Below are 15,568 nucleotides of genomic sequence, written 5' to 3' on the forward strand. Positions count from 1 at the left end.
ACTCCAGGGTCCTTCATTTTTTTTTTCATGTCCTTACAATGAGTATTTTCTTCCTCTATACCCACGTGGCTATCCCTGAGTAAGATAAATCATGACAGATTGACCCCAAGTATGACAAAAGACAGAAATTCTGAGGGCAGGCTGTTTGTGGAGCCCTACTAAGTCATATTTTGAATTTGACTTGGTTAGCCCTTTCTTTCAGCGTGACTTGGACAAGCCACCATCAGTCAGTATTATCAAACAGCTAACTGACTCCCTTCCAAGTCCATGCTGCTGTATTGGACACAATAAGATTTGGCCTCTCTGGAGGTCTTAAGTTTCTTGGATGGGAAATGAAAGGATGATGCCAATGGTCTTGCTCCTTGAGAAGCAGTATGTATGGCATGGCCAAGTCCCACAGACATAAAGGAGGTTGGTCTCTAACACATAGCTGTATAGGTTATTGGTTTTGACCTTAATAATAATAATGACAGCTCACGTTTGTAGAAAACTATCAGGTTTATGAAGTGCTTTATTCAGAATCGTAAGTGTTGGAGCTATAATAGCAATCTAGGTCTTTGGACACAAGGAGCAGTGAATGTGAAGGAGATAAAAGTTGGAATGGGAAGTGTGAGTAATAGTATTTCACCTCTCAGGTCATAGTTTCCTTATCTGACTTGGGAAAGTCAAGATTCAGAGGAGAGGAAAATCTTAATTAAAATGATTTAACTTTGTAATTCCAATTGATAAAATTTCTACACATCCCTTCTCTCTGCAACAGTGATTCTTAACATGAGGGACTCTGAACTTAAAAAAAAGTTTGATAATTGTATTTTGATATAAATGGTTTCCTATGCATTTTATGCATTCAAAAACATTACTCCAAAGAGGGGTCCACAGGCTTCTCCAGACTCCTAAAGGAATCTATGATGCAACAACGGTGAAGAAAAACTTCAAAAGATCTGTGATTTTATTCACATGCCCATTCCCTGTATGATTGAAGGTTGCAGCCCCTCTGCCGAGGTATCCATGTCTGTAAGATGTATCTATCATAACACTAGGTATCATCTTATTTTAAAGTATCTTAAAGATACCTTAGAGCCAGTTCATGAGTTGCTGTGGCCAAAAAATCCATTACCTTGAGGCTTTCTAACAGCTTCTGGAGAGCCCGAGCCTCTCCCAATTTGGCTAGATTAGTCCTCAGCTTGACAGTTGCTAGGACCTAGACCTGGGGTCTTTCCACCTGGCTAGGATCCTAGGATTGTAAATTGAAAGCTGGAAGGGACCTTAGAGGTCTTCCAGCCCAACCGAAGATGAGGCCAGAGAGGTTAAGTAATCTGCCCAGGTGGGAAACAGTGAATACTGGCTTCAAATCTAGGTCTCCTGACCCCAAATTCAGAGCTCTTCCCGCAGTACCAGGCCATCATGTCTTTGGTGCTACCACACCTTGCACGTCACTGGCATCACGTGCACTGGGTCACTTCCACACCATGATAAGCCACCTGAGGAGGTCTTTAGTGGAGCAAAATCACACAAAAATACTTTGTTGTCCTATTGTCTCATAGGCAGACCTCTGTGATGAGTAATTCCTCTCATTGACAAGTTCTCTGTCAGTTTTTTCCCCTTTAGTCATCCATTCCCATGGCATGTGTGGAAAGTGAAGAAAATGGTCAAGCACCAATTCTTGCACTTCCAGTAATGGAAGGAAACAATTCCTTATGCCATGTGCTCCAATGTATTTACTTTCTGTCACCTAGCAATAATAACTCATGTCTCTAACATAGTGCTATAAGATTTGTTGTTGTTGTTCAGTTGTATGTGACTCTTTGTGACCCCATTTAGGGTTTTTCTTGGCAAAGATACTGGAGTGATTTGCCATTTCCTTCTCCAGCTCATTTTACAGATGAGGAAACTGAGGTAAAAAGGGTAAAGTGGCTTGTCCAGAGTCACACAGCTTGTCAATATCTGAGATCAGATTTGAACTCAGGTCTTCCTGACTCCAGACCTGGTGCTCTATCCACTGTGTCACCTAGCTGCCCCATGCTATAAGGTTTGCAAAATACTTTCCCATATCTGTTGTTTCCTTCCAGAAGAATATAAGTTCCTTGAGGGCAAGGAATATTTTATTTTTTTCTTTTTATCCTCTGTCTTCTTGGACCCTGGTATACTGAATAGAGAGCTGTCCTTGGTTCTAAAGAGATCTAGGTTCAAGTGTCACCTCTGATACACATTGGCTATGTGGCCCTGGGTAAGTTATTTAATCTCTCAGTAAGCCAAGAAACTCTTTAAGTCTGTATATTGCAGAGATGCTATGGCTTTCCTTCATAGAGGAATTTTCCTCAGCTGAGAGTTCCCTCTATCAGTAAGATCACAGGTCCACTACCTATTCCTTATCCCCAGTGCCTACCACATAGTAGCAACTTAAGAAATGTTTGCTGGGGAAAAAAATGTTTGCTGATTCTCATGAAGCAGGTAATACAAGTATTAGTATCTTTAATTTACAGATCAACCAATCAATTAAACATCTGTTAATTACCTACCAGGTGCCAGACAATGAGTAAAGCTGGAAATGCAAGGACAGAAATGAAATAGTCCCTGGCCTCAAAAAGTTTTTGCTCAATTAGAGATTGAGACTTGTTTGGGTTCCACATAATTAGTAAGGCAATATCAGAACTTCATTCTCTTGGTTCCAAGTCCAGCTTGATGCAGAAGGGTACAGTACAACAAATTCACCTGCACAAAATAGTTGGTATTTTACCAGTTATGATAGGTCCCGCCTCACAGGCCCAGATACTCTGGAAGAGAAGCCTCTTTACATGCAGACTTGGTGTGCAGTTTTTATTAGGTGGCTGGTGTGAGCTGAGAATTTAACATTGCAAGTAAAGATTTCCATGTACATGGAGAGCAGTTATTCATTAGGGGAGTCTTTCTGCCAATAATTTAATGTTAGACATAGCACATGAAAATCCAGTGAGAAGTCTGAGCCTGAAAATGTGAATTGAATAACTGTTGCAGACTGATCCTTGGCATTTGGGCTTTGTCTGGCCACTTGGTGTGATGTATGAGCCTAAAACGCTCTTGATCCTTTATGAAGTGATTAGATCTGGTGTCTTCTCCCCTTCCAAGACTAACTCAACACGAAACACAGGCCCAGAGTGGAAAGTCATGCCAGCATGCTTCAGAGGCCTTTAAGTTTCCCAGAGAGAGAGAGACAGAGACAGAGATACAAACAGGGAGACAGAGAGAGAGAGAGACAGAAAGAGAAAGAGACAGACAGAGACAGAAACAGAGATAGAGAGAGGCAGAGAGAGACCAACTTGGACTCATCAGTTCAAGATTCATCCCTAATGTTTACCCCAACTTATCTTGGGAAATTTTTCTGTCTCGGAGAGTACTGAAGATAACCTCATTAGGATAATTGATGCCAGCAGTACAAAGAAGTGGACACAGTTATTACAAAATACTTTTCCAAGAAGTGCATTTAGCCAGCTAATGCCATAGATCTTTGTGTCAGGTTTCTTAATTCCTGCTTCCTGGACGAGCTATTTATGTGGCGTTCTGAAGCTGACTTGAACATCTTTGCTTTATATCTGATGAGAAACACCAGGGAAAGAGAAAGCAGTAACTACTCTGATCAGCAGAGATTATTGGACTTTTATACAAGAGAATGTGATTTGGAGAGTTGGATTCTGTTCTCTGAATTCACAGACCCTACTCATCTTCAGGCTCCTGTGATGCTTTCAGTTGCTGTGTGCCTTAATGTGGAATTCATTGCTTTTATAACCTTCTTGTAAATAATCAATCAGCTAGGTGATGCAGTCGATAGAACGCCCAGCCTGGAGTCAGGAAGACATGAGTTCAAATCCGGTCTCAGACACTCACTAGCTGAGTGAACCTGGGCGAGTCACTAAACCCTGTTTGCCTTAGTTTCCTCATCTGTAAAAAGAGCTGGAGAAGGAACTGGCAAACCATTCCATTATTGTCCCCAAGAAAACCCCAAATAAGGTTATGAAGAATCAGAGACAACTGAACAACCACCACAAAAAATAATCGGTTGTCAGAGTGGGGAGTGCTGGGAACAAATTTCTCTTAGAATGAAAAAATAATAACAAAGCCAGAATATTGTCTTACAATATTGATATTATAGGGGTAATTTGTGTGCTAAGACTTGTGACATTAATAATACAGGAAAATCACTACCTGAATGAAGGCTAATTAGTATAACTGGCACTCCTCTGATGAGGAAACGGGTGTGGAGACTAGCAGTGCAGAGCAGGACCCTATCAATTTCACAGATAGGGTTTCTGTTGTTTATTGTCTTAAAACATGTGACCACCTTGCTGGTGGTGGAGAACAATAATAATAAAAATTTGTACAGGGCTTACAGAGTACAGTGAAAAAAGGTAGTGAAAAAAATTTTTTAAAATAAAACATAAGATTAAAAAAAAAGGTAGTGAAAGTGTTGTCCTGATATTACAGATGAGGAAAACTGAAGTGAGTGTCAGGACCAAGATCATAAGCCAGTTCTCCTGGATCAGTGATTTAGAATTGGAGATCACCTAATAACCCAACGTTATTTTACAGTTGAGGAAAGTGAGGGTAGAGAGGCAGACTGGCTTGTCAGAGGTTTTGCAGACAGTAAGTAGAGCTGTGTTTTAAATGCACAGAACCATCAATTTAGAATCAGAAGGGATCTTAGAGGTAATCTCCAACCTCATCATTTTACAGATGAGGAAACTGAGTCCCAGAAAGGTTCAATACCGTGCACAGGGTCACACAGGCAGTAAGCTACAGGATCTGTTTCCAGGTTCAGTGCTCTAAAGTTCATGACTCCAGATCAATCTCCCTTTTTTTTCCTATTTCATACCATAATGGTCCTTCTACTTTACCCTATCACCTCTGAGTGGAGGGAAAGAAAAGAATAGAAGGGTAAGCAGGTACCAAATCTCTTAATTTCTACTACCTTGGATAATGACTTTGGTGGGGGTGGGGAGTATGGAAGGGAGGGCACAGAAAAATCCCCAACTAATGCCTGAGCTGGCAATTACAAATCACCTGGGAATGATTTTTCCTTGAGATAATAATTTGCTCGCTCTGCCCCATCTCACAAGACACTCGATTTATGCCAGAAAGTTTGAATATTCTTCATTGTCCTTCAGGACACCAACTCCCCAGAACTGTTACCTGAAAAGTGGTGAGTAATCAGAAAGTTGCTTGGAAAGCACAGAATTAGCCCAAATGGAGTTGAGCAGTCTCGAGGAATTTTTATCTAAGATCTAGTTACATCTGCTCTTGTCCACCCAATAAAATTAGTTAACAAGCATTTATTAAGTGCTATGTACTAGTACTATGTATTAAGTGCTATGTACTAGGCACTGTGCTAAGTACTGAGGATTCAAAGGCAAAAATACAGTTCCAGTAGTGGGCCCTCTAGGAGCTCCCATTCTAACGCAAACAACTGTATATAGGCAAGCTGTATAAAGGGTAGATAGGAACTAAAGTCTCTCTCCCTTGCACAGTGCTGGAGAAATACAGGCATATTTTTACTCTCTAGTCACCTTTTTCTGTACTTCATTAGGACTGGGACTTTTGTATCTATATTTATCATTGCACACCCATCTTTATTGCAACATATTCCCATAGGATATTACAATTCCCAACCACATAGATAGTAATTCATGCATTACATTTTAGCTTGACTGCTTCCAGATGACATATAGGGAGGTACCTTCATCTCACCAGTAAACTAGCTCCAAATTCCACTGTAGGATGTCATTTTGGGGAAGGCTTCTTATATATGACTAGTCCCATCCATGATGCAGAGATTTCTGTTCACAGTTCAACAAAATAAATGACCATATTGGTCATGTCCAAAAATTCATCATTCATTCTCTGAAACTAGGGTTGATCATTGCATTGACCAGTGTCCTTAAGTCTTTCAAGATTATTTTTAACAGTGTTGATGTTGTAGTATAAATTGTTGTCTTGGTTCTGCTCACTTCAGTCTTCATACAAGTCTTCCCAGACTTCTCTGAAACTCTTTCACCATTTCTTATAGCACAATAATATTCTTTTACATCCACATATCATCATTTGTTCAACCATTCCCCCAATAGAAGGGCATCAACCATGCCACTACAAAAAGAGCTACTATAAATATTTTTGTGCATATAGGACCTTTTCCTTTTCCTTTGATCTCTTTGGGTAGTATTACTAGTAGTAGTATTACTAGGTCAAAGGATATACACAGTTTTGTAACTTTTGGGGCATGGTTCCAAATTTCTTTTTAAAATGGCTCTATCAATTCATAATTCCACCAATAGTGTATATTGACATGTGTGCTTTTCTGAAGCTCCCCAACAACCGCCATTTTCCTTTTTTATCATCTTTGCTGATCTGATGGGAATGAGGTGGAGCCTCCTGGTTCTTTTAATTTACATTTCTGTAGTTTAATAGTGATGTTGGCACTTTTTCCCATGATTATAGAGAGCTTAGATTTCTTCCTTTCGAGAGCTGCCTGTTCATATCATTTGACCATTTATCCATTAGAATGGCTCTTAATCTTATAAATTTACTTGCCCACTTTCCTTTGGTACAGATTGCAGTTTATTCATGTCTTCTCACCCTGTGTGACTTTTCCCTGTGTCCTTCCACAAATTATGTGTTGGGCCCCATCTTCTAGATCTTTTAACATTTTATGAATACAGTGTGGCCCCATTCGTTATACCTTTTTTATTTTATGTAAACAGCATGCCTCCTCTTCTGTTTTTACTTTGTTTCATAACATCTTTTAAAAACCTTCATGGGCACAAAACACTCCATTTGTGGATGACAATGTACTGATAACTTCAAGTCTCAGAATACAACAGGGTCTCTCAAAGTCACTCAAAGGAGATCCATGTAACAATCCACATAAGAAGAACCAAATGTATGAAACATGACTATTCCCCAGACTATGACATGCATGTAGGTGGGCAGCTCATGGAATTAATCCCTGAGTCCCTGTTTCCTGTACAAGAAGGTGACCTAAGAATGGAATAGGAGAAAAAAGTAAATTGGATTACATTTAGGAAATTACACAATGCTTTCAATTATCTTAAGCATCTTTGATATAGAAAAGCAGTATGATATAATGGCTAGAGAGTGAGCCTCAAGGTCAGGAAAACCTGGATTCAAGTCCAGTCTCTGACATATACCGGCTATGCTACCCTAGGCAAGTCACTTAAGTTATCAAAGACCTAGGCAAGTCTTTGAGGCTGGAAGCTGTGGAAAAGTTTTGGAGATATCTTAGATCCTTGCATTGCTGAGAAGAGCTAAGTCTATCAATATTAGTCATTGCACAATGTGGCTATTACTGTGTACAATGTTCTCCTCACTTCACTCAGCATCCGACCATGCAAGTCTCATGAAATGTTTTGAGAAGGAAAGATTCTATACCTTTCCCAGGCATTAACATGCTGCAACCAAGTCCATTCCTGGTTTGTTTGGTTTTTTTCTCTAACTTTAGTAGACCAAATGTATTGTACCAGAAAAATCCAAGAGATGTGGATTCTAATGTGAAGTCTGTCACTAATTAGCTCAGTAAACTCAGCCAGTTTAATCTCTTTTGATACCTATAAAATGGGGATAATCCTACTTGTCTGACCTATTTCTAGGTGTTATTGTGAGAATCAAATGAGATAATGTAGGTTGCATGGTAGATGGGATGCTGTACCTGGAGTCAGAAGACATGTTAAAACATTGCCCCAGAGATACTACCTGAATGGCCCTGGGCAAGTCATTTAACCTTTTTTTGCCTCAGTTTCCCTCATGGAGATAATAATAGCACCTGCTTCCCGGGATTGTTGGGAAGACCCCCCAAAAAAATAGAACTTATAAAGCACTTGGCAAACCTTAAAGTACTATACAAATGTTAGCTGTTAATAGTGGTTTATAAAGTATAAGATCAGCATCTTATTAAAAATGCAAAAATTTTGTGTGTGTGTGTGGGCCCTGATCCTAACATTTTACATCCTCTCAGAAATGATTGCTCCGAAGTTTTCACTGTGTACCTTTAGATTGTTTATAGGCTTTTGCGTATCATAGTAGATAGAGTTCTGCAGTTGGAGTTGGGAAGCCCCAGGTTCAAATTCAACTTGTAATAGTTATTAGCTGTGTGACATGAGCCAGTTAAAATTTCCATTAACTTCTTCTTCCTCATATATATAATCAGGATAATAATACATGAAGTACTCTGTCCCATAGGGTTGATGTGAGCCTGATGTGAGGCTCAAATTAGTTTATATGTGTGTGTGTGTGTGTGTGTGTGTGTATAATATTCCTTGTAAACCTTCAAGTGCTATATGTGTCAGTTATTATTATTATTATCACTTTGGAGTGCTTATTTGAATTTTCCAGGTGTGCTTATTTTTACTTCCCTACTAGAAATTTAGAAATTTAAATTTTTTTAGGAATAGAACTAGAAAATCTCTCATTTTTCCTCTTTCACATCCTTATCTCTCTACATTCTTTCTTCATCTTCCTTTTTTTTTGGCTAGGCAATGGTGTAAATGACTTGTCCAGGGTCACACAGCTAGTAAGTGTTATATGTCTGAGGCGCATTTGAACTCAGGTCCTCCTGACTCCAGGGCTGGTGCTCTATACACTGCGCCACCTACCTGTCCCGGTCTTCTTTTTTAAGAATTTTTTCTCAGTAGATATTACAGTACATAACACCCAGTAGGATGCTCTGAAACATTGCTATCTAAGGCAGTGAGTGAAAATGTGACTACTTATTAAAGTACTCTGTGCTCTTTGAAACAAAGGCAAAAACATTGCATTTGTTGATGTTGATAACATTAACATTTTTTAGATGACCCTGTTTAAGAATAGAGTCTCAAACATCATTTTTATTGGAGTGAGCCATCCTATAGAAGAAAGAGCCCTGGTTGGCAGTTGAAAACAAGATTCTAGCTCTGATTTTGCCACTAAGTAGTTGTGGGACCTTAGGCAAAACTCACTTAAACTCTCTGGGTCTCAGTTTCTTCCTCTGTGAAATCAAGGAGTGGGGCGAAGATGATCTCCAAAGTCCCTTCCAATGCTAATATTCTGTAATCCTGTAATCCGTCCTCTGGTATAGGATTTATTTAAGCTAATAGCCAGGATTTACGTTTGTGTCTCATCACACAGGCCAGCGAAAGACGAGTTCACTTCGTTGTGTCCAGGCAGACTCGACAGCAGGGTCCTGATATCTTGCAGGAGGGAGTCTGGAACGTCAATGGCAGCCCACCCTTGCGCCGCAGTGAGAGGAGGAATGTTCACAAGGTGAGTCCAAGGACTGAGCCTCCCTAGCTGTTTATGCTACAGAAAGAGGGGCTGTTTTGCTGCCTTAACATTTTAAAATCTCTAGGTATCACCTCTGGACGGCATCTCCAGGAAGGGCACTGCTGGCTTTAATTTATAAATGTAAAAAACACCAAAAAAACAAAAACCCACGTTTCTTTATACAGTCTCTTATGTCCAGGGTAGGAAAAGAGGAAGTTGAGTGATGAAAATGAAACCGAGTCTAGACAAACCTTCTTTCCCATCAGACAAGTTCCCTAGTAAAAATTCTTTTAGATTGATTTCTTTTTCTTTTTTTTAATTGAAAAATTTATTTTTAGTTTTCAACGTTCACCTCCATAAGATTTTGAGTTTTAAATTTCCCTCCCTCCCCCAAGATGGTGTGCAATCTGATATAGGCTCTACCTATACATTCATATTAAGCATATTTTCCCATTAGTTGTGATAAAAATTCTTTTAGACTGATTTAAAAAAAAATAAAATAATGATTCTAGAATAAAGCAAGAAGTTTGACCAGACTTGGGTTTTGGAAATTCTCTGTCTGGCTGAAGATTATCATAATGATGACATTCATGATGTTTGTTCTTTGTTTCTTAAGGGAATGAGTTGGGGTGAATCAGTAGGTACAGCTTGTATTTTGGTCTGTGACTATTTTATATCACTGTCATTTCCTATTGATTCCACTAACCACCTCCCTCCCCCATCTCCTCATTAGAACTTCCTCTGGTGACAAAGTAGAGCTCAGTGAAATCAGAGCCATAAGTAGGAATTTTTCCCCTTGGGGAAAATTCAGTTGAGTTGGGGAGAGAAGATTGTAGGGGAGAGTCTAAGATATGACTGCTTCTCTGCACAGTCCCTGGCACATTGTAAGCTTTCAATAAGTGCTTGTTGCCTGACTACCTGCCTGAAAGGTCGAGGCAGATGACAGAGAGAGGTCATGGAGGCTGAGGAATTGGAAGGCAAGAGTGCTGGAAAGGGCCAGGGATTGAGACAGAGGAGGGGACTGTGAGCCGGGTATCAAAGAGACAGAGAGGAGGAAGAGTGACTGCAAGGTCCACAAATGAGAGAAAGAGGGATCTGGAAATAAGAGAGAGAATTTGAAAGGAAGAGAGGTGATAGCTGTGTGATAGTGGTAGAGGGAAGGTTTGAAAGAGGTAGTGAGGAGCAAGGAAGATGCCAGTGACTGCTTGGCTGTGGATGTGAGTGGGAGTGAGACAGAAAACAGACTTGTTGAGGGTGCAAAGAGATGTGCTGTCTTCAAGGGAAAGTGAGGTTTCAACAAGCTTCGGTGATGGAAGTTTTGTGTGTGTGTGTGTGTGTGTGTGTATCTATCTTTGTGTCTATGGATGGATGGATGGATGAAGGTACAGAAGAGAGACAGCCTGCTATAGCAGATAGAAAGCTGGTTTTTGAGTTAGACTTAGGTTCAAGCTCTGCTTCTGATACATATGGTTTTGTGTCCCTGGGTCATTCATTTAACCTCTCATTTTCCCTAGGGGGGTAATTCCCTGAACAATCACAAATGCAGTTCACTCCTTGGCAAAACATAGAAAATTATATTCAGAAGGGAACTAAGAAGTATCTGACTCTTTGATCACTCACCTTTTCAGCTCCCTCCATGCTTTGATTTTCTGTTTGTGTCTAAATCCACCTCTGAAATGTACCACCTTCAGGGGCTGAAAAATACTAAAAAAGGCCAAGCAAAAATAAAAGGACAGTTCACTGGTCTCTTGAAAAGTCACAAAACCCTGATAGGGAAGAGGGTAAGAGAGAGAGCAACAGGTAGAGGGAAGGAGAAAGAAACAGAGACAGAGACACTGCCAGCTAAAGAGTTCTAAACAGCTTCAGTAGCTTAAAACTGTACTAAGACTTTTGGGACACTATATATTGTCTTATTTGATCCTCATAGCAACCCTGCGAAGTAGGTACCACAGGTATTATTATTCCCTTTTACAGGCCAGGAAACTGACAACTCAGGAAAAATTGAGTGACTTGTTAAAGTCACATAACTAGTAAGCCTCAAAGGTGGAATTTGCTCCAGGTTCTCTCTTGACTCTGATAATCAAAAGAGATTATTATATGTTAAGGTCTTCACAGACCTTGAGGTACTATCCAAATGTAAGCTATTATAATTGTTATCTTTTTCAGTGGAGGTCAGATAGACATAGTCCTGGGACATGTCACTATCCCAGTATTATTCCTTTATAGTCAATGTTCTATGTATTTTTGCATAAATAGACAAAATAATTTTTAAAAAGTATCTTTTTAAGTACAGAGTTTTTTATTTTATTTCTTTTAGTTCCAAATTCTCTCTGCTTATACCCCCTTCCTCAATTAATGACAAGTCAAGAAAAACAAAACCTATTACAAGTATTTATTGTCTTACAAAACAAATTTTTACATTAGCTATGTTCCCTCCCCCAAGGAAAAAAAAACCAGAAAAAGAAAGAATGAAGAAAAAAATATAGTTCAGTCTGTGCTTTGAGTCAATCAGTTCTCTATCTGGAGGTGGATAGCATGTTTCATCATGAAACTTTTGGAAGTGCGGTGGGTCATTGTATTGATCAGACTTACCAAGTCTTTCAAAGTTGATTAACTTTACAATATTGCTGTTACTGTGTAGATTGTTCTACTCATTCTGCTTGCTTCATTTTGCATCAATTGACACAAATCTTCTCAGGCTTTTCTGAAACTATCCTTTTCATCATTTCTTACAGCACAGTAGCATTCCATCACATTCACATATCACAACTTGTTCAGCCATTTCCCAACTGATGGGCACCCTCTCAATTTCCAATTCTTTGCCACCATGCAAAGAGCAATGCTTTTTTTTTTTTAGCTGAAAAAATGGATTAGGATGTGTTTATCCTCTGAGGCTTACTGGTACAGTGGGAATGATATGTACCTCCTCTGATTCCCCAGCCATGTTTTGAAGGCTTTTTGTTTCATGTAATTTGGAAATTACGAATATTTGGGATGGTGATTTCTATTCAAACCATTATTCTTAATTTTCAGTTTTCTTTCTCTTTTTTTTCTTTTTGGTGAGACAGTGGGGGTTAAGTGACTTGCCCAGGGTCACACAGCTATTACGTATCAAGTGTCCGAGGCTGTATTTGAACTGAGGTCCTCCTGACTCCAATGCTGGAGCTCTATCCACTGCACCACCTAGCTGCCCCTCATTATTCTTAATTTTTAATGAATCTATATTGTTTCTGGTGGATTGTGGACAACATTTCAATCTGTGATTTAGATTTGGTTTTAGTACAGGTTTTTTTATTTAGTTTCCAGATCTGTATTTGTAGTATGGGGATTTGTCATCTGCCTGTCCGTGAAAGATAGTGAGCTTCTGATGTATGATACTAGCTACCAGGTCATGTCTTGATAGGTGTTTGGCAGGTCCTATATTTTTATAGGCTGCAGTAATGTATTGTACAATCTTCACTGTTTCCTTGCATAATCCACAATAAAAATAAAAATTATAGTCTTCACTGTTTTCCTTGCATAATCTACATTGATCCCTAATTAATAAATAAAATAATAATTATGCCACACTGCTTGCAAACAGTAAAACCAGAAATTCATCATGTACACTATTTTATAATTACTAGGCAGTTATTACAAAACAAAATGCTGGATTATTTCCAAGGGAGAAAGTAGAGTCAGGAAAACCTGTTTGGAGAGTCATGCAAATAACAAGGAGGATGTCTACTGTGGTGGTAATAGTGAAAGAAGACAGAAGCAACAGGAATTGGAAACTAAATTTTGTTAATTCCAAAGTTTTTAGTATGGGAGAGCAGATAAAGTACTACAGAAATAGTAAGATCAGAAGGAAGATTAGGTTTAAGGAGAAACAGATTAAGGCCCGTTTTTTACTTGTTTGCTTAGTTTGAATCATTGTTGGTACTTCCAGGGAGAGAAGTCCTATAGGCAATCAGAGATATGAGTCCAAGAGTTCAGAAGAAAGATCTGGGCTGAAGATATAACGTGGGAGTTATTTACCTAATGGTGGGAGTTGCAGCCATGGAAGAGAATGAGTTTGTCAAAGGAAAGAATGTAGAGAGAAAAAAAGGTTATGGATAGATCCTTAGGAAATCTGTCTATCAAGAGATTAGGAAGTAGATGGTTGTAGAAGGAACAGTTAGAGATGTAGGTGGAGAATCAGGACCATTTGGTGTCTCTGAAACTAAGAGAGAAGAAAGGATCTAGTAGACGGGACTTCTCAATGGTATCAAATGCTAAAGAGGTCAAGGATTATGATGTCTAGAGAGAAGAACATCGGGTTTGGTCATTGGTGACCTTAGGTTAGTTTGAACTGAGGGGTAGGGAGGCAGGTGGCATATTGCAAAGGGTTGACTAGAAAGTGAACACTGAGGAAAACAACTACTATCGACAACTTTTTCAAGAAGTTTAGCAGTGAAAGGGGAGGAGACAGGATGGCAGCTGGATGGGAGGAAGAGATTCAGGAAAGGCTTTTTTTTTTTTTAAAGAGTGGGAAGATGTAAGCCTAGTCGGTGCAAGGTGAGAGATTGAAGATGCAAAAGAGGGAGAGAGGATGACTACTGGAGCAATAGGGGTGGGAGGGAATGGGATCGATAACTATGCTTAGTAAGAAGTAAGCAAGAAGTAAGCAATACGTCTTCTGCAACCAAAAAGAAGGAGGATAGAATGGGGTCATCATGCTGAGAAATTTTGAAGGGTAGAGACAGGAGGGAATTTAGAGTTGATAGTCTGATAGATTCAGCTCTCTCAGTAAAGAAGGAGGCAAGATCATTTGGTATAAATGTTGGTGGGGGGAAGTAGAGTTATTGTGGTGTGGAGATGAGACCGAGAAAATTTTGAAATAGTTGCTATGGAGAAGAAGATAAGGAGTGAATAAGGGTAGACTGGGATTCTCAAATAGCAACAGAGGACCAGCTGAGGTTATGACCATCAATCTAGTACCTAATTTAGGGGCTCTGAGAGAAAAGAAAAATAATACTAACAATATTTTTCTCTGCTAAAATGTTAAATAAGAAGTTACACATATATCAAAAATATATATTAGGTATGGGAAGTTTGGTATAAAAATATTTCATTTCCTTTAATATACTTAAAAATTTTTCTGCCATTCCCACTCTGTTTTGAGGCTTTCTGCTCCCCCTGATGAACACTGATGAATTTTTGGCCGTACATCTTAAGGCTCAAAGTATACAATAGAAATTAATTTGGAAAATGTTGGTCTAATCCATACGTTCTTGCCTTGGGCAGAGCTGCATTTGCGTCAGCCAGACTGTTGGTTTTGTGTTTTGTTCTGAAAGCTCACTATGGGCAACGGTAAATAACAGCCCATTGGGTTTTTCTAAGAGCAGCCTATTAATCAGTTTTGGTATCTAAATGTTGGTCCTTTTTTGGAGCTTATTAAAGTTCTGTCCCAGGCATTCTAAATGGCCACTGTGCTCCATGTATGGTACTAACCATCCGGGTTAGAAATGTAATTATTTCTTTTTTTCTTTTTCTATTTTTTGGTGAGGCAATCAGGGTTAAGTGACTTGCTAGGTCACACAGCTAGTAAGTGTTACGTGTCTGAGGCTCCTCCTGACTCCAAGGCCAGAGCTCTATCTGTTGCACCATTTAGCTCGCCCCAGGTAACTGTTTCTTGTAGACATGCTTGTGAACCGAGCTTTGGTGATCTGGGCTGAATGTTGAGGCTACTTACCATTCTTTGACCTAAAAAGAAACCTGAAATATATTCACTGCCAACGTCTCCAAGTTGATTACAAAAGGACATTTATTTAGAAAACTGTATCAAAATGTTAAAAAAATTTTGTTTATATGTAATGGAGAAAAAAATAAAAATTAAATGAAAAGTGTAATCAAAGTGCATTAAATAGTACCTTGGAAATGGTTTACTTTGTATTCTACCTCTAAAGAAGAGCTCATTGTAGGTAGCCTTATGCCCTTTTTATCCTGTGTGAGGTGATACTTGCATTGAACCTTGAAGGAAGCTAGGAATTATGTAAGGCAGAGGTGGAGAGAAAGTGAATTCCAGATACAGGGGACAGCCTGTCAAAGGCAAAGTGGGAGGAGATGGGATGTCATGTGTAGGGAACCAAATAGGTGAGATGGAGTGGAATGTAGTTCTGAGTACAGAGGAATGAATCTGAAATAAGTGTGGACAAATAGGGTGGAGGCATTTCAAGCCTGACAAAAAATGTTTGTATTTTATCCTAGGAGCAATGGGAAACCACTGGTGTTTCTTAAGGAGGGGAGAGACATAGTCTGACTTGAG

The 15,568-nt window shown here is 39.3% G+C and overlaps 1 protein-coding gene across 4 annotated transcripts in view; it reads left to right on the forward strand.

Moving 5' to 3' along the window:
• The window catches only part of LNX1 (ligand of numb-protein X 1), a 228,879-nt gene that overhangs the window by 196,391 nt on the left and 16,920 nt on the right, over positions 1-15,568 (forward strand). For all 4 annotated transcript variants that reach the window (XM_020989954.2, XM_020989947.2, XM_020989971.2 and 1 more), the window contains one exon: positions 9,148-9,282. In XM_020989954.2, the coding sequence (XP_020845613.1) occupies positions 9,148-9,282 (135 nt within the window). The remainder of the gene's footprint in view (positions 1-9,147; positions 9,283-15,568) is intronic.

Source organism: Phascolarctos cinereus, unplaced genomic scaffold (assembly GCF_003287225.1).
Source record: "Phascolarctos cinereus isolate Bilbo 61053 unplaced genomic scaffold, phaCin_HiC Scaffold_9;HRSCAF=440, whole genome shotgun sequence".
Classification (NCBI taxonomy): Eukaryota; Metazoa; Chordata; class Mammalia; order Diprotodontia; family Phascolarctidae; genus Phascolarctos; species Phascolarctos cinereus.